General features: G+C 51.4%; 2 protein-coding genes across 4 annotated transcripts; both read right to left on the reverse strand.

The window, feature by feature from the left end:
* Nucleotides 1–1,810: 1,810 nt before the first annotated feature.
* CD300LB (CD300 molecule like family member b) lies at nucleotides 1,811–10,132 on the reverse strand. 2 transcript variants are annotated; one of them, XM_064583738.1, is made up of 4 exons: nucleotides 9,437–10,132; nucleotides 5,023–5,156; nucleotides 3,457–3,544; nucleotides 1,811–2,802 (listed from the first exon to the last, which is right to left on the reverse strand). In XM_064583738.1, exons 2-4 carry the CDS (start codon nucleotides 5,120–5,122, stop codon nucleotides 2,658–2,660), a joined length of 333 nt encoding a protein of 110 aa, XP_064439808.1. In that variant the 5' UTR covers nucleotides 5,123–5,156; nucleotides 9,437–10,132; the 3' UTR covers nucleotides 1,811–2,657. The 2 variants fall into 2 exon arrangements, with proteins under 2 accessions (XP_064439808.1, XP_045744483.1); XM_045888527.3 differs by having other exon boundaries at nucleotides 5,023–5,352.
* Nucleotides 10,129–17,586, reverse strand: LOC135363052 (CMRF35-like molecule 6). 2 transcript variants are annotated; one of them, XM_064583736.1, is made up of 4 exons: nucleotides 17,250–17,586; nucleotides 16,397–16,732; nucleotides 14,577–14,688; nucleotides 10,129–12,341 (listed from the first exon to the last, which is right to left on the reverse strand). In XM_064583736.1, exons 1-4 carry the CDS (start codon nucleotides 17,308–17,310, stop codon nucleotides 12,146–12,148), a joined length of 705 nt encoding a protein of 234 aa, XP_064439806.1. In that variant the 5' UTR covers nucleotides 17,311–17,586; the 3' UTR covers nucleotides 10,129–12,145. The 2 variants fall into 2 exon arrangements, with proteins under 2 accessions (XP_064439806.1, XP_064439807.1); XM_064583737.1 differs by lacking the exon at nucleotides 10,129–12,341 and adding an exon at nucleotides 13,126–13,435 and having other exon boundaries at nucleotides 17,250–17,582.
* Nucleotides 17,587–18,056: the final 470 nt, after the last annotated feature.

Below are 18,056 nucleotides of genomic sequence, written 5' to 3' on the forward strand. Positions count from 1 at the left end.
ACCCCTTCCTTGCTAAAGTACCTGTTAAGTCCGGGCACTGTACCTGGATCCCCATTCTGAGTGGAGACTTGACTCCCAGACGGCCTGGGTGCAGAGCAGGGGGACATAAGCAGACCAGCTGTGGGGATCTGGAAAGCCTAGGGCCGGTGGAAGAAGGCATAGCAGTGAGCTGTATGGGGAGATGCTTCAGACGATAGGTGGAGGGTGCTGGAAACTTCTTCCTTTAACCTCACTTACTAAGAAAACACCAGTCAGGACATATCTAGCATCAAGAAGGACAAATGCCACATCCCAGCTGGTAGGAGTGTCCCTTCCTACCGTGGTGTCCTTCCCCGGGGTGGGGGGGCAGGGGCTGCTGCTTCCCCTGACCCCGCCAGCTTCTCCCTGCTCTTGACAAACTTCCTCTGTGGTTGCAAAGGTGCTCAGAAGTCGGGGGGAAAAAAACTCCATAAAAGAAGAAAAAAAAGGAAGTAAGGACCCACAAGGAGGAACTCACGGGGAAGGAGAAGTTACGCTTTCTTCTTAAAAGAGCAATCGGCTCCTGCTCTCTCCACTTCTCTGCTTCCACTAACTCCTGGTTACGACGTGTGCTCCAGTGAGCACATGAGGAGCTGTACCAGTCTAGAGCTGTTTATGGGCACAGGGGCTTTGGCACCAGGCTCCTAGTGGAAACACATTTGCTGGAAAATGCTATCCTGCCCCAGTGGCTAACTTACAATTTCTGTCTTTCTCCCCACCCCAGACAGCGGGTGTTAAGAGGCGAGTTTTGCTTCACCATATTCATAGGAACCCAAGGGGAAGTTTCCAGAAGTGTGTGGGGGTGGGGTGGGGGGGTGGTGTTCAGGACAGACCACGATGCCTACTCCAGTGCATTCTCTTTGATGATGTCGTGAGAGTAACAACCCAACCACAGAATCTCCGAAGACATAGGGGTCATTGAATATCGACTGTAAGACACTGGGAAAAGCAATTGCCAATGGCCTTGCACCCATTTGGGCCAGCTGGTGAAGCTGCTGGGCTCTGGCTTTGCCCCCCAAGAGCTGCTTGTCACCCGAGTCTGGTCGCATCTTGGGGAGGCTGGATCCAAGGAAGTAGTCACAGAGAGGGACCTTTGGAGCTGGTGGACTAAGGACCTTCATCCCCAAACAGGGTGACTCAAAGGCTCTTAGTCTGGCTCAAAATTTATCCTCTCTGAGCACAGTGGAATTTTCAGGCCCACCACTGACCAGAGCCCTACACCCAGTGAAAGTGGGAGAAAGTTTCTCATTGACTAAAGGACAAAGGGAGGGGACTCTTGCTTCCCCGTGGGGAGGGGAGGTTCCAGCTACCACGCTAGGGACAGGGATTCCTGTCTCCTTTATCCCCTGGTGAGGCACCTTCCCATGACCTCCTAAGGCTGAGAGCCAGGGCCTACATATAAGGACAAATAAGAGGGTGGGCACATCCTCCCAGGATGTTCAGAGGGAAACACTCCCCATAGAACCAAGGGCTGGGGCGTGGGGGAAAATGGGACGATGTTGCTCAGAGGGCACAAACTTTCAGTTATAAGCTAGGTTCTGGGTTTAGTATAGTTCCTATGTATGATGACCATAGTTAATAATACTGTGTTGTATACTTGAAATTTGCTAAGAGGGTAGATCTGAAGTGTTCTTCCCACATCAAAAAAAAAAAAAAAAAGGATAAATATGTGAAGTGATGGGCGTGTTAATGAAGTAGGTTGTGGTGTTCATTTCACAAGGCGTATATATGTTAAATCATCACTTTGTGACCCTTTAAAAAATCACATTTACACCTTAAATATATACAGTTTTATTTGTCAATTATAGCTCAATAAAGCTGCAGGGGTAGACAAAGGGAAACATTCCAAACTGGTGTGTTTGTGTGTGTTTGCGTGTGGGTAGACACATCTCAAATGGGGCTATTCCTTCTCACGTGAGGTGGCGCTCCCTTCGGTGGAAGGACCCAAGGCCCCTAAGGCGTAAAGTGGCCAAGTCCACCCAAATGGACAAATGAAAAAAATGTCATTTATCACAGACATTTTTAATTATTAAGATTATTGAAACAAATTAATTATGAAGATTATTAAAATATCATCATGTAGGGGAGGCCATATCATTTCCCTCAGATGGTTTTCCTGACTGCCCTCCCCAACCTTGAAGTAGTTTCTGAGGCCCATCTTGACTGGCTTAAGAAAGAACCCTTATATATCAGAAGCTCAGACACAGAGCAGGCTGAGCTGGTCTCAGGAGTGAAGGAGACCAGGGCGTGGGCAGGGCTCCATCTCTCTGTCTCTGTCTGCACCCCTATTGCTTCTCTCTGTGCTTCAGTCACTCACGCCATACCCCAACTTCTTCCAGCAGAGAGGACGCGGCTTGGGTCCCACCCCAGCAGCTCCGACCATGAGCCCCAGCCCCACGTTGGGTAGGGTGGGGCATTTGCTACCCGAAGGAGTAGGAAAAGTCCAGGGAGACATGACACCTCAAGAGGGCCCCAAGTTGTGTCCCTGAGCTGTGTAGAGCCGGGAGGGTGCCCGGCCAGCCCTTCAGCGCCCCCAGCCTCAGTCACTGCCTCCCGAGGACCCAGAGGCATTTCTTCCACGGCCTGTGTCTCCTCTGGAAATGGGGTCCCAGGGCGGAAGATTCCGCTCATCTGTCTGTCTAAGGGGCTGTGTCTCTGACGAGATCAGAGGACAAGTTCATACAGATAGACGGTCTCTGCTGAGGCCCCTTCAACCAAAGGACAGCACCGACCAATGCGAGCAAGATGGGCACCTTCAGGAACGCCAGGAGAATGTAGTGGTGCCTGCAAGAGGGGACAGAGCCGTCAGAGCCCTAGGCACCCCCAGCCCCGTCACTCCCAGCGCCCTGACAGTGGGGAGCATTGGCCAGCCCCGCAAAGCCTGTGACCCTGGGCCTGGCAGCCCCACTCCGAAGACCCCCGTGAACCTGCTCAGTGGCTCAACCATGAGGGCTCCTCGGAAGGAACTTCACCTTGTTGGTTTTGCTTTGCTCTGGGCCCACCTTCCTTTCTAATTGCACCTCCTGCAGCTCCCCTTTCCCGAAGTGCATCTCCGCAACTTAGGGTCACCCTCGACAGGCTGTGTGCCTTCGCCACTCCGAAAATGCCAGTTCCAGGCGGCTGAGCCACGCTCCTGCCCCACGGCACCCAGTGCCTCGCACTGTGGGGATTTTGTCTTATCTCCCCTTGGCACGCTCGAGGTCATCAGGGCTTTTTTTGTCAACAACTGAATGTAGAGAAAGGTTCTGCAGAATGGCTTCCTGGGGAGGGTGGAATGGGGAGATGGGGGGTGAGGGGCAACACAGGCAGGAGCGAGTTGGTGGGGGGGTGGCTTTGGGCCTTGAGCCTGGCTGTGACAGTTCTGGCGTCCCATGAGGGTGCAGACGCAGAGTAGGAGAGGCCCCAGGTAGGGGCAGGGTAAGGACGGCCACCACTCACCTGATGTAGGAGTCGGACAACACCCCTGCATGGCCGCTGGTAGTTGTTCTAGAGAGCGGGCTCGCCCAGGTGCTCAGAACCATGCCCACTAGACACAGGCAGAGTCGGTCACAGGTTATGGGGACAGACGGGGGCTCGTGGGCGGCTCCCAGGGTCCTGCCCCCGCCCCCTCCGGGAAGCCACCCTGCCCCTGGACTGGGAAGCTGGATATAGTCCCCAGGCTTCTCCCTTTCTGCTGGGTTTTCTTTTTCTTTTTTTCTTTTTTTTTTTTTTAAGATTTTGTTTACTTATCTTAGAGGGAGGTGGAAAGACAGAGGGAGAGGGAGAGAATCTCAAGCAGACTCCCCGCTGAGCACAGAGCCCAACACGGGGCTCTGTCTTACCACCCTGAGATCATGACCTGAGCCGAAACCAAGAAGCAGATGCTTAACGGACGGTGCGGCCCAGGCGCTCTCTGCTGAGTTTTCTGAACCACCACTTAGTCGCTTTCCATCAACTCGGGTGTGGCACGAAGAAATAAAAAGGAAACAGGAGCCGGCACTCTTGCTCTGGGAGGTGCTTCTGGGGAGAGAGATCTGTCTTTCCACTTCTCTCCACTTACCCCTCTAGGTGGGACTTTAGCCAGGGGGGAAACATTGCTGGTCCTCAAGCAGTGCCTGAGCTGGGCTCAAGGACATGTGGTTCTGGAAATGGGGTGCCCAGGTATTGGGGTGATAAGGAAGAGGAGGAGGACTCCAGAGAGCTGGTGAATAAGAGGGCACATTCTGGTTCAATCGTGAGCAATGGCTGTGATAAATTAAACATCTTTATGAGAAACTATGAAGACAGTTTGTGGTCGGCTACTTGGTCATGGATTCCTGAGACCAGCTTGGCACTGAGTGTTCATGACCTATTTTTTAGTTGAGTCCTAGGCCTGAGGAGACCCCAGGACAGCCAGAGGGGTCCCTGATGTTGGCATAATGATCAAAGCCTTCCTTTCTCCTTACCGCAACCACTGTTACTTGAGCCCCTTCCTGGGTCCCTCTAATTCCTTGCTTGTTCTTATGCTGCGAGGGAAAGTAGTGGGCAGGGCGGCTGGGGGCCCAGAGAGGAGAGGCACTGTCAAGTGCCCAGAGCTACTCTGTGTTGGCCAGGTTCTTGAGGTTCAGTGCTGGGACACTCTGGGCTTCCCCAGGTGTCTCCCCTGCCCCTCTCTGTGTAGTGACGGGTCTGGAGTATGACTACCAGTGACCACTGCCTGGAGCAATGCCCTGGGATCCAAGGCATCCAAGGTCCACCCATACCTCTGATGAGAGACTGTGGGGCTGCCAGGGTTGTGGGTCCCCAGGAGAGCTGGCCTGGGCCATGGGCAATGAAGGCGGGGTCCACGTCCCCACCCCTACCCCAAGACCTGCCAGCCTTGCGTGCATCAGCCAGATGCCTCAGGTGACCTCAGGGACTGTGATGGGGACCCTGTTCTCAGGTACTCAGCCATTTCCCTTCTGCCCTTGGGGAGGGGAAGCAGAAGCCCTCACTCTTTCTGTCCTGAGGATGAGGGCCTCACTGCGTAAATGAGAAAGTTCTTACCTGGGTCAATGGTCACTTTGATAGATGTCCCAAGGTCGGGTCCATGTCTGCTAATCCCACACCAGTAAGTGTCTGTGTCATCTTGCCTGACGTCCTCCATGGTCACAGTGAACAAGCAGTGACTCTGGTTGTCCCTGATGGACACACGGTCTGTCTTCATTACTTGCTCTGATCCATTGGTTTGAGCGAGGATCTGGCATGATAACCAGTCTGCTCCGCGACACCACCACTTCTCGTAAGTCTCCCATTCTGCTGTATAGTGACATTGCACGCTCACCGAGCCCCCTTCTAGACCCCTCACGGACTCTGGGCCTTGGATGGAGAAACAGCCTGGAAAACAGAATCCCAAGATACAACTCCTACCACCTTGAGCCAGGCCTGGTCTGGGAGCCTCATGGGCTCAGGTGGCCCCAGGTTGGTGTCCAGGGACTGAGCCAGGGTCCGGGCCTTTGCAGGAACCTCCTAGCTGACCCCAAAGATCCGCCTCCTCTGTCCAGCTTCCCCATCAGCTCCCGCAGTGATAATGTCCGGCCTCTTCGGTCCTCACTTCCCTGGTCCTACCCACAGCGTCACCACTCCTGACTTTCTGACAGTCTTTCTTGGCTTTGAAACTTCGTCCTCATCCACTGTCCTCCTTCTCCGACTGCTCATCTCTGAGGCCTTTACTGATTTCTCTTCCTCCCTCTTTAAATCTTGGTGCAAAAATGATATGTTGGTAAATACTTAAAAACTAGCCCTCTGGGAAGAAAATCTCCATTTGTAGCATTTTCCAGTTTCTGTGGTGTAAATATTCCCACCCCGGTTGATCTCAGGCAGTCTGTGCGATGTCACTGGACACAGAGCTGAGAAGAGTCAGTTCTTGCAAGCCAGTGTGAACCAGCCCCGGAGCGCTGCAGGGGGAGCTCAGGGGTCCCTCTCCAGTCCTCGTTTTGTCCCACTTTATTACACCCCCATGGAGGGATTCTCCCTTCCTCTGATTTTGGTTATTGCCAACATGCGATGGTTCCCCAAATCCATGTTTGTGGTCCACATTCTTTCCTTAGCTCCAGCCTACTGTTTCCAAATACACACTGTACATCACTACCCCAAAGTCAACCACTCCCCAGTGCCTCGGAATGATTTAAAATGCTTTCGTGGGGCATTCAACTTCTTTTTTTTTCCATGTCAGACCCAAATTCTCTGACCAGCACCATTTCCTGCTCCTCCCTGCCTTCCACTGGACCTTATAACCCACCCCCACTTTTCTCTTCCTCTGAGCCTGATGAGCCTTCCCAGGCGCTATGTCACTGCTCATGTCCTTCCTTCCACCTGGAAACCCTTCTCCGAGCCCAGCCTGCCTACTGATCACCTTATTCCCTTTCCCAACTAGAATTGCTTCCTCCTGTTGCTCCATGCCCTTATAGGAACCTGAGTGCCACACTGGTATTTTGTTACCATTACCGGTCTCTCTCTCTCTCTGTCTCCCTTACTAGGACGCTCTGTCCTAGTAGGGCAGAGACTTTGGATTTGTGTTTTCTCTCTTCCCCAGCCCCAGTCCCCATGTCTTGCATGGTATCTGGATTCTGGAAGGTATCAATAAAGTTTATGATTGTTTTTGAGAAGGCGCTGGCTGTCATTAGGTTTTTTAAAAGTTGCCTAACATAGTGTTTGGATTCCTTTTCTGTGTTTTTCTGTGGTGCATGCATAGAAAAAATTGAACACTAAGTGTTGTAAACTCTTAACAGTGGTCACTGCTGAACCTGGGGCTTGGGGTGAAGTTTCCCTTTCTAAATCACGTATTTCTATTATGTGTAAATGTTTACAATGTCATTAACTGATAAAAACAACTAAGAAAAAAAATTTTAATAATTGAAAGGACTCAATTAGGAAAAAGATTGCTAAGAGACAATAATTGATGTCAATGAAAATCAAATACAAGAGTTGGCAGAAAGGGTGGTTTTCTTTCTTAAGACAACAATAGCAACAACACAGCTACGATCCAAAGCTGAGGGTCAGTTAGATGGTATTTTCCAACAATCAAAAATAAGGTTAGAGATGTTGCTGCTTCGAAATAGAAGTTTCATCAATCCCAACTTTGCTAATTTAATCTGGCAGTAAAGCATTCATAATGTGATTTGGCTTGTTTTTGAAAAACTATGTGGGAAGTTTTCATAAACACAGACTGTGATGGGGAGAACTATTAATCAGGTCTCTGTGTTTTGTCGAGAGTTGGTCTGATTGAAGGTAGAGATGCCAGGATAGCAGTCAGCTGGGAGCAGGACTCAGGAACAGGGCCAATGGGTTTTAAAAGTATAAGGCTGTTTGAATCTCAATTTTTCCTTTCCCTGACTCTGAGATGTAACCTCTCTCCTTCATGTCAATCCTTCGGGAAAGTTTCTCCATGTGCACCACCCTTGTGTGAATAACCTTGTGTCAAAGTCAAGAAAATAGTTGAGCTCCCTGTCTTGGCTGATAGCAAGGCAACCAAGGGGAGAGCTCAGAGCAGGGGGCCTCATGGGGCATGGGATGTGCAAAGGGGTTTGAATCCACCTCATTTTGCACAGATGGGGCAGGGCATCCCTGCTGGTGTCCCCACACAGCCTTCCCAGCTCAAGTGCTGAAGAGTAATTGCTGGTGTACAGGTCTGTGCTCCTGTTCCCCCACTTGCAAACACTCACTGAGCACCCATGGATGCCAGTGCCCTACCTTCCCCTCAGGGCTGCTGCTGGACTGTGTGACAGAGGCGACAGGAATGTCCTACTGGAAGCTGGGTCATTCTGACTTCACTCCATCCACCTTCTCTCCTTTTCGTTTCACAGAAGTAACCCCAGAGCATCTAAAGGCAGTCTGTTAGTGGGTTGGCTTGTCTTGCATCACTGACTACTTCACCCCCTTCCTTCGTGAACTTGCAGAGGAGGAGGGACACCCTGTCTTGTTTCTGCAGCCAAGCCACCCTGCCCAAAGCCACAGAACAGCCACTGTGGGTCTCAGCCTTCATCTAGGGGAAGACTGTGTCGGTGTGTGCATATAAGGGAGACTGTGTGTGAGTGTGCATGTGCACATGAGTGTGTGTCTAACACTATATGAGTGTGTGAGCACACAGATGTGAATGAGGGCATGACTGCATATGGGTGTGTGCATCTGACTCCATTGTATGAGTGTGTTGTGTGTGGGAGCCCAGGCAGTTCACCTTTCCTCTTGGCCTCTGGGTAAGCTGGATGTTGGGGTTAAGAAAGAGAGCAGATGCGGGTCTTTGAATTCAAATGCAAAGCTAGAGTCCAGGGGGAGAGGCAGACATTCTGAACTGCTGTCCTTTGGGAATTCTGGGCTGTTCAGAGTCCTGCCTAAGGGGCATAGTGGTCACAGAGAAGCCACCCATCTACAGGTATCATCATGGGGCTTCTATCACTGATAAAATCAGAAATGGCCTTGATAACTTAAGAATGACCACAGCCCTTGTCTATTTACATCTGATCTGAATAGCAGAGTCCCCCAACATTACAGCTAGGAAGGGCATCAGAGACATTCCATTCACATCAGAAATCCAGGTCTTAGAACAAGGAGGGGGCTTGCCCATGTCATGCGCTCTTGTCAGGACTGGAACTCCAGTCTCCCAACTCCCTGGCTATGCCCTTTTTGGGGAACCCCTTTGGACCAGTCTGTTTTGCTAGAAGGTCTGTCTCCCGGCTCATAGAGAAGGCTGTGTGTGACCCACATGCACAGCATACATTGTGCAAACTTTTGGACTGACCCTAATGTCCTCTTGGTGTGTAGTAGCTTTCCACAGAGAAGATACATGACCCCCTCCCATCTCCCTCCTGGGTTCCTGAGCAATTTTCTCTTTGAAAGTCTCGGTTCCTGGGCATGGCGTCCAAGGTCCTTCTTAATCTTGTCTTGTGCGTTTCCAACCTCACGGCCAACCAGTCACCCCAAGGCCCCTTGCACACTGAGGGCCTCTGTGCATGAATGCACCATCCTTTCTCAAGCCTCCATGTCTTGGTCAAGCAGTCCGCTCTCCCTGGAATGTTCTTCTCCCTTCTCTGCTTGAAGGGTTGATCCATTTCTTCAAAGCTCATCCAATGGATGGTGTCTGTATGGCTTTCTGTATCTCCTTCAGCCAGACCTGCTTGGGCCTCTGAGCACCCCTCCATCAATGCCTGCCATTGGGTTGCTCTTTATCTGCACATCTCACCCACTGAACTGTCTGGGGTCCCCTTTCTAATGGCCAGTCCTGTTCTTTTTTTCCCTTCAAGTCCTCAGGGCCCGGTGAATGCCTGGCACAAAGTAAGAACCCGGCGTGCTTTTTTGCTGAATTAATTAACAAAACTCCCTCTCATTTCCCCAGATATGACACGTCCCCTTCTGCCTGGGATAGCTCTCGGTCCCCTGCCCTGCCCCAGGGGGACCAACTCCCCAGAGCCCCCACCGCACTCACCTGGGAGGCTGAGCAGGAGAAGAACTAGCCACAGCCGCATGGTCCTGGCTCCCAGGCTCCTTGGCCCTCTGCCGACACCTGGCGAGCACACTCGGATCCCAGCTGGACTCTCACAGCTCTGCCTGAGCCCAAGCTTGCACTTTGTTTGGGTTGCCTTTGAGTTTCTGACCCACTCACTTCCTTTCGTAAAGTATTTCCTGCTTTTAATTATTCAGCAAATTGAGTGTCATTTCTTGGAAGGGCTGGGGCACAGGACATAGAAGTCGCTGCCACATAGGAAAGAGGAAACCGGGCTGTATGGAGTGAGGAGGGGCAGGGTATGTGTCTGCAACAAGGGCAGACCAGGGGGCATCTGGCCTACCAGGCTTTGGATCCAAGGGGTACAATAGTCTGGGTGTCAACTCCAGAAATGTTTCTCTACCACAGCAATGGGTCCCAGCAGCAGGAAACAGCACCTCCTTCCTACTCAGGGGTCACATGAGCCAGCTTGCCATACTTGGAGATGCGTTTGTTCAGGTGTTATAACCAAGGGCATAAAAGTGCAGGCTGGGGGCGCCTGAGTGGCTCAGTCGGTTAAGCGTCTGCCTTCGGCTCAGGTCCTGATCCCAGGGTCCTGGGATCGAGCCCCGCATCGGGCTCCCTGCTCGGGGAGATGCCTGCTTCTCCCTCTCCCACTCCCACTCCCCCTGCTTGTGTTCCCTCTCTCACTGTCTCTCTCTGTGTGTCAAATAAAGAAATAAAATATTAAAAAAAAAAAAAGTGTGGGCTGGAGGATCAGACAGACCTGGGCTCTAACCCTGAGCACCACTCACAAACTGTGTGAGCATGGACAACTTACTGAATTTTTCTGAGCCTCAGTTTGTGTATCTGTAAACTGGGTTATGATGGGAATAACAGAAGAGTTGTTACGAGAATTAAGTGAGAAAAAGTGTGTGAAGCTCTGAGGACACAATCCTGGGATCTGTGTTAGTGTTCGGGGCAAAACTTCAGATGCTCGATGAAAAGTCGCATAAAATAAACCCAGGGCAGAAAGCTGAGAGAGAGAAGGCTGATGGACTGGGTTTCCTCATTAGTAATAAGGCAAATTCTAGCCTTAACCTGACATAATTTAATTCGCATCCTGATTTATAACCCAGTAGCTAAAATTCTTAAAGAACAGCTTTGGGAAACAGATGAGTGTCTGGCCTGGTATCCAGGCCAGGCTGTGGAGGGAGGAGGTCTTCTGGAGGTCCTGTGGTTGGGGACACATTCAAAAAGGCTGAGAGGAGGAGGAGGGTTCAGTCCTGTAGTGATGCAAATCATATTACAAATAGAAATCAAAAGGTACTGGCATAAAAACATATAGATCAGAATTGAGGGGCGCCTGGCTGGCTCAGTTGGTAGAGCATGTGACTCTTGATCTTGGGGTTGTGAGTTCAAGCCCCATGTTGGGTGTGGAGATGACTTAAATAAATAAAACTTTAAAAAAACATAAACATATAGACCAGAATTGAAAGCCTACAAATAAGCTCCCACATATAAAGTCAACTAATATTTGACAAGAGACCCAAGAATAGCCAATGGGGGAAAGTATGGTCCCTTCAAGAAATGGTGATAGGAAAACTGGAGAAGAATGAAACTGGACAGTGCACAAATATTAACTTAAAATGAATTAAGACTTAAACGTAAGACCCAAAACTGTGACACTTATAGGAGAAAACAGAGGAAAAGCTCCTTGACATTAGTCTTGGCAATAATTTTTAGATGTGACACCAAAAGCACAAGCAATGAAAGCAAAAATTAACAAGTAGGACTGCATCAAATTAAAAACTTGTGCATAGCCAACAGAAACAATCAATAAAATAAAATAAAAAGATAACCCACAGAATGGGAGGAAATATTTGCAAATCATATATCAGATAAAGGGTTAATATCCCAAATATTAAAGAGCTCATACAACTCAATAACCACAACAACAAAATAACAATTCCAATAATATGATTGGTCTCGTTTTTTAAAAAATATGTCAGGGTCCCTGAGTGGCTTGGTCGGTTAGGTGGCTGACTCTTGGTTTCGGCTCATTTCAAGACCTCAGGGTCCTGGGATCGAGCCCCGCATTGGGCTTGGCACTCAGTGGGGAGTTTGTTTGAGGATTCTCTTTCTCCCTCTCCCTCTACTCTCTCTCAAATAAATAAATCTTTAAAAAATAAATTAAAAACAAAACTATGTGGGAAGTTTTCATAAACACAGACTGTGATGGGGAGAACTATTAATCAGGTCTCTGTGTTTTGTCGAGAGTTGGTCTGATTGAAGGTGGAGATGCCAGGATAGCAGTCAGCTGGGAGCAGGACTCAGGAACAGGGCCAATGGGTTTTAAAAGTATAAGGCTGTTTGAATCTCAATTTTTCCTTTCCCTGACTCTGAGATGTAACCTCTCTCCTTCATGTCAATCCTTCGGGAAAGTTTGCTCCATGTGCACCACCCTTGTGTGAATAATCTTGTGTCAAAGTCAAGGAAATAGTTGAGCTCCCTGTCTTGGCTGATAGCAAGGCAACCAAGGGGAGAGCTCAGAGCAGAAGGGCTCATGGGAGGGTGGGATGTGCAAAGGGGTTGGAGCTCACCCTGTTTTGCACAGATGGGGCAGGGCATCCCTGCTGGTATCCCCATGCAGCCTTGCCAGCTCAAGCTCTGAAGAGTAATCGCTGAGGTACAGGTCTGTGCCCTGTTCTTCTACTTGCAAATGCTTACTGAGCACCCACTCACCAACTCCTTCACACGGGTTTCCATTCCTCCACATTCTCGCCAATGCTTGCTCTCTCTTGTTGTTTTGGTGATAGCCATTCTGACAGGTGTGAGGTGATGTCTCATCGTGGTTTTGATTCGCCTTTCCTTGACAATGAGTGATGTTGAGCACTTCTTTATGTACCTGTTGGCCATTTATATGTCTTCTTTGGAAAAACGTCGATTCAGTTTCTCTGCCCATTTTATTTAAGAGAGAAAGAGACTGAGGGAGCAGGAGTGGAGGGGAAGGGGAAGAGGGAGAGAGAGAATCTTAAGCAGCCTCCATGAGCTCAGTGTGGAGCTTGATGAGGAGCCTGATGTGGGGCTTGAGCTCGTGTTGGATGAGAAAATCATGAGTTGGACACTTAACCAACTGAGTGACCCAGGCACCCCTCTCTGCCCATGTTTTAATTGGATTGGCCAAATGATACAAACTTCCGATTATAGGATGAATACATTCTGGATACCTAATGCATAGCATGGTGACTACAGTTAATAATATTCTATTATACACTTGAAAGTTGCTAAGAGAGTAGATATTAGATGTTCTCACCACAAAAAAGAAATGGTAGTGATGTGGCATGATGGTGATGTTAGCTAACCACACAGTAGTAATCGGTTCGCAGTATATGTGCATCAAATCAACATGCCCGACATGTTCAGCTCACATAATATTGTATGTCAGTTATATCTAAATAAAGCTGGAAAAAATAAAAATAAAAGTAAACTTGGGGACTGCTAAAAAATGTAAGTTTATATTTTGAAATATATATGCATATATATGGCAAACCCATGAAGAAAACAAGGAGAACAGGAATGTAAAATTCATAGTTGGATTTCTCAGAGGAGAGATTGGGACTTCAGAAATATTAACGATGTTTATTATTAAGCTATGAGGTGGGCACCCAAGGGTTGAAGAGTAGTCAAGGTTTAAGGAGTAAGCATTTATTGGGAACATTCTTTGTGTCTATGATACACTGCAGAGAAAGTTACAAAAAGGTTACTGAATATTCGGAAAGAAATACGGAAAATGGCTGGATGTATTGGTCAAAAGGCCATTCCTATCCATCAGATGGGCTGTGTTCCCGGACGGGTCATCAGTGGGCAATTGGTGTTACTGGTATCAGGATGACGACACCTCCCCCCAGAGCCCCTCTGAGCCTATTCACTCAGAGGACAGCACTGAGCAAGCTCAGGAGCAGGAGCACCACCCAGAAGTAGATGCTGCTGAGAAGGGACCTGTGGGGGACACGGTGACAGGCAGTGAGCCACATCCTCAGGGAGACGCCCTGGTACCCTCCACAATCCTTCTGTCCCTGTGCCCATGTCCTGAGGCTACAACAGTCCACACAGAGATCAGTCCCAGGAGGGTCCAAGGGCGGGGCAGCCCCACACAACAGACCACGTCTGTGACCCTCAGGCTAACAATTGCCCTTGAGACAGGATGTGGACATGGAGAGGGCCTGGCTATTGGAGTGATGGGAAGGAGACCCCAGGGAGCAGGCAGGACCTGGGCCAGGAAAAGGGTTCTACCTAAGCCCTCCCTATTGGGGGTTACCCTGTCTGTGGACCAGAAATCAGTGCCGGGGTTATTTATCTGATGTCTGCTCCCCATGAGCAGTGTTGCCTATGAGGGATCGGAAATGTGTGCTTTAGTCCCAGGGAGGATCTGACATCTGTGCGGTGCCTCCAAAACCTTGGCCTTGAAATTCAGGGGTTCATGATGGAGGGAATGAATGACCCCACTCACCTCTCTGCTCCCTTAGGGGCCTGGTCTTCAGCAGGATGACTCTCTAGCGAGGGCCTGGGGGGGTGGGAGGGGGAAGCAGGGGAGAGAGCCCAGGGGCCCCCAGAGCACCTGGCCGACCTGGGCTGAGTCCTGAAGGCCCCCTTTGCAAAAACGCTTGCACTTGCTCTTCCCTGTCTCTGGAGCCCAATTTCTGCAGATACCTGAGTGCGGGGTCCCCAAATCCTACAGGTCTCCAGGGAAATGTCCTCTCACCGGCCAGTCCTCCCTGATCATTGTGTATTAAATAACAATTCCACCACCCCGAAACTCTCCCACACATGCTCTCCCCGACCCATGTGTCCTATTTCCTTCAAGCATTCATCACGAACTGGCATTACTTCTATTGATGAATGTGTTGACTTCTTCACTGTGTGAATTTCCCAACTATTGTCAGAGCAGGCTTGTGTCTAGGTGGCCCAGGGCTGTATCCCTAGAAGAGCACCTGGCACTTGGTAGGACTTCCACAATTCGGCGTGGAGTTGGTAAATAAGTGCAGGACCTAGGCCAAGACACACACCCCCACATTCCTCAGCCCTCCGCGTTGCCTAGAACCACCCAGGTGTCAAAGGTCTCCAGCTGCTAGTCCCTTACCCAGGATGTTGGCTGGAATTGGGGGTCTCCTGCAGAGTCGCAGTGTCCCACGTGGGGACTGGCTGGGTCCTGTGAAGACCTGGGATGCTGGTGGGCCTCACGGAGCTGGGGCCTGCAGTGAGGATTGAGGGAGAAGCCTGAGTCAGGCCTGCTGTCCTCCCCCGGGCTCTCCCACTCTCTGTCAGTTGTGTGGCTCCGACTCACCTAGTCCTGGTCACTCAGGCCATCTGGACAGATGTCCTGGCTCCACATTCCCCACAGCCACACCCAGTCTGACTGGCACTCTGGCCCTCCCCTGGCCCCTTCTCCAGGTGCACCCTGGCCAGGTGGGCGATTTCAGAGGCACAGTCGTCCTGCTCACCGGGGCACGTGGGAGTGGGAAAGAGCAAGGGCTCCGGGCTCAGCCACCCCGCACCTTGTTTACCCTGGCAGAGGATGGGGTGAGCTTTACTCTGTAGAGATTGATCCAGAGCTGGGGGTGGGGCAGGCAGGGTCCTTAGGCAGGGCTGATGTCTGGAGTGAGGATCATGAAACAGGGCACTCAGCAGAGTCTACACTGAATGGTGGGACCCTGGCACTCAATGCACTCAGGCCCCAAACTGTCAGCCAGACTTGTGAACCTGGGGGGCCACAGGACAGAAGGATAGACAGAAAGAAAGATCTAGAGAGACAGACACACATCCGGGGGACCCCATAGAATGTGGCCTGTCCTGAAGCCAACTGGACAAATGGCTTTCCCTCACACAGCCAGTGGTGTCCGAGGATGCTCAGCCCCTCACTGTTAAATAGGATCCCACAAAGGGCCTGGCAGGGAAATGTCCTGTGTGAGAGAAATGAAGACCTACAAGAAAGACCTTAGGGGAACCAGGGACAACATCAGAATAAGAACACAAGATAAAAATCTACCCACTTAGATGGATGACCTCCATGTGGTTCTTAGGAAACAAAAACAGGGTTCTAGTAAAGATGAATTCTTTGCAGCAGAGGGAAGTATATTTGGGGCATAGGACCTGAGAAATCATTTTTCTCATCCTTCTTCTCCTTTGTCTGAGGGGAGCTCAGGGGTTTCTCTGAGCTCCCTCCTGTGGGGACAAGGGGCCAGACGGGAGGGGGTGGGTCAAGCCGCGGGGGCAGGGAGGTCCCCAAATGCTCACAGAAGCCCCACATCAGGGTCTGGGGCTCCTTCTTGGGCCCCTGTTCAGGCTGCTGCAGACCCCCAGGATCACAGCTGTGAGGCTGGGGCCTCAGGAACCATCCATGACACACTGATGTCCTGTTAGAGCCCGGGTCATGGGCAGCCAGTAAAGGAGAAGAGCGAATGCCCTAGGGGTTCCGTTCCCCATTGGGAGGACAGAGAGCGGTCCAGGAAGAGATTCGGGTCCACTTCAGCGTGGACAGGACCCTTGTCAGGACAGGAAGGTAGCTGACCCCAGACTCAGGGCCATCCCCAGTGCCCACCCTGGGAGAGCTTTAAGCGTGAGAGTGTGTCAGGGCGGGGCACATGGAAGCGCCTAGGTCAGCCAGAGGTGTGCATGGGCTTGTGTGAGTGTGCAGACAACACAACCCCTGCACACACAAATGCACACACACCTAGACACACACGGACATATGGACACACACAACACATGCACACACACACACGGACACATACATACACGGACACATTCAGGGACATCCCCAGTGTCCTGGGTCACCCACCCCATCCTAACCCCGCTCTTCTACCCCATGACCCACCACTTTCCTGCCGGGGTTGGGGTGATCAGCCCCAGTCTCAGGCAGCCCTGGTGCTGGCGCTGGGGGAGGGGGGGCCCACAGCTCACCTGGGGTCACAGACACCACAACACGGAAGGTGAGGTCGATCATATATCCTGGGAGCCATGATGTATCGATCCCACACCGGTATGTTCCTGCATCACCTTCTGTGAGGTTCTCTAAGGTCACTGTGAAGGTGAGGTTGGCGGGATGGTCCCTGATGGACACCCGGCCGCTCCTCACTTCTTTGTCTGACTTTTCAATCTTCACAATATCCCCCAAACATGGGCTCTTGCACCAGTATTTGGCAATCTCTCTGAATTTCTCCTCGTACTGACACTGCACGCTCAGGGATCCCCCCACGGTGCCCGTCACGGAGGTGGGGCCACTCAGACACCAACAGCCTGCAAAACAGAGACGAGTGTGGTCAATCACCAGATGGACCTGGGTCAAGGGGATCTGGAGTCATGGTGACCCCGGAGTCCCTCAAGGGCCCTCGGGGTCTATAGTAGAACCTGGCAGGAGACAGGCCTTTTCTGAGACCAGAGGGAGGAGATATAGCTCCCTCCTCACAAAGTGACACAAGGAGAGGGTGTCCGGGGTGTGCGTGCCTGTGCGTGTGATGCACAGACATGTCGTTTCTGACTATGACTCTAGAGCAATGGTGGTCACAGGCCCCCCCTCTCGTCAGGGCTGCTCAGTGCAGCACAGTAGACACGACTCACCAGCTGTATGCACTGAATCCTTCTGGTCACTGCTGAGGCAGTGCGGGCCGATCCTAGAATGTTCTCTGCTCTCCCTCCTCCCTCCCAGGTCCTGCTTCCCTCCCCACGGGCTGCACCGCAACCCTCCCTCCCCATCCCCCTGTCTCCCTCCCTCCCCTCAGGACACACTTCCCTGCCCAGGCTCAGCCCCGCTCACCTGGGACCTGCAGAAAGAGCAGAGCTGCAGGCAGCCACGGCCTTCTGTCCCCTGGGGTCATGTCAGCAGCACAGACGTCACCCACAGCAATGCCAGGCCCCTGAGGGGGGACAATTTCAAGCCTCCTCACAGAGGGTCCAGTCTCCACGGCCCACTTCTGTTTTCCCAGGCCTCTTTGCTTCTTCGTCCAGCCAGTCTCCTCTCAGTCCTGATGACAGGACAGCTCCTGGTCCAGGACTGGATTGGGATTGCTGTCTCCCTTCCTCAGCCCACAGCTGCTCCTCTGGCTGTCTACACTCGCCCCACACAATGGAGCCACACTGGAGCATTTCCTGCTCAGTGGAATGTCCGCAACCTTGTGACGTGTCACTTCCTTGTGGTCAGGATGTACCATATCCGGGGTGGAGCGCCAGTAGCCCATCTTCTCAGGCATCGGTGGTGACTACAAGGGTGTTAAGACCCCCAAGCCTGCCCCTCTAACCACCCACAGTCCCCACGGGACCCCTGCTCTCCTCTGGCCACACAAGTTGGCACTGTGACCTTAGATGCTTTCAAAGGTCCCATTAGGGTTCTGGGTTCCTAACCAGGGTACAAATCCCCCAGGCTAGCTTCCCTCCTGTGTGTTTCCCTGTTCTCAAGACATGAACATGGAGCAGCCGTCACCAACCCCGTGAGCACCTCACTTTTGAGTCTTTCTTCTTTGGAAAGTCCACTCTACTGTGACTCGCAGGGCAGAGTACTGGCAATGGACAAGAGGGTCCAGAGATTGAGGAAGCTGATGGGACCATGGGGACATGTGAAGCTGAG

Source organism: Mirounga angustirostris, unplaced genomic scaffold (assembly GCF_029215605.1).
Source record: "Mirounga angustirostris isolate CCGP_5_RB_7025 unplaced genomic scaffold, mMirAng1.0.hap1 SCAF_17, whole genome shotgun sequence".
Taxonomy (NCBI): domain Eukaryota; kingdom Metazoa; phylum Chordata; class Mammalia; order Carnivora; family Phocidae; genus Mirounga; species Mirounga angustirostris.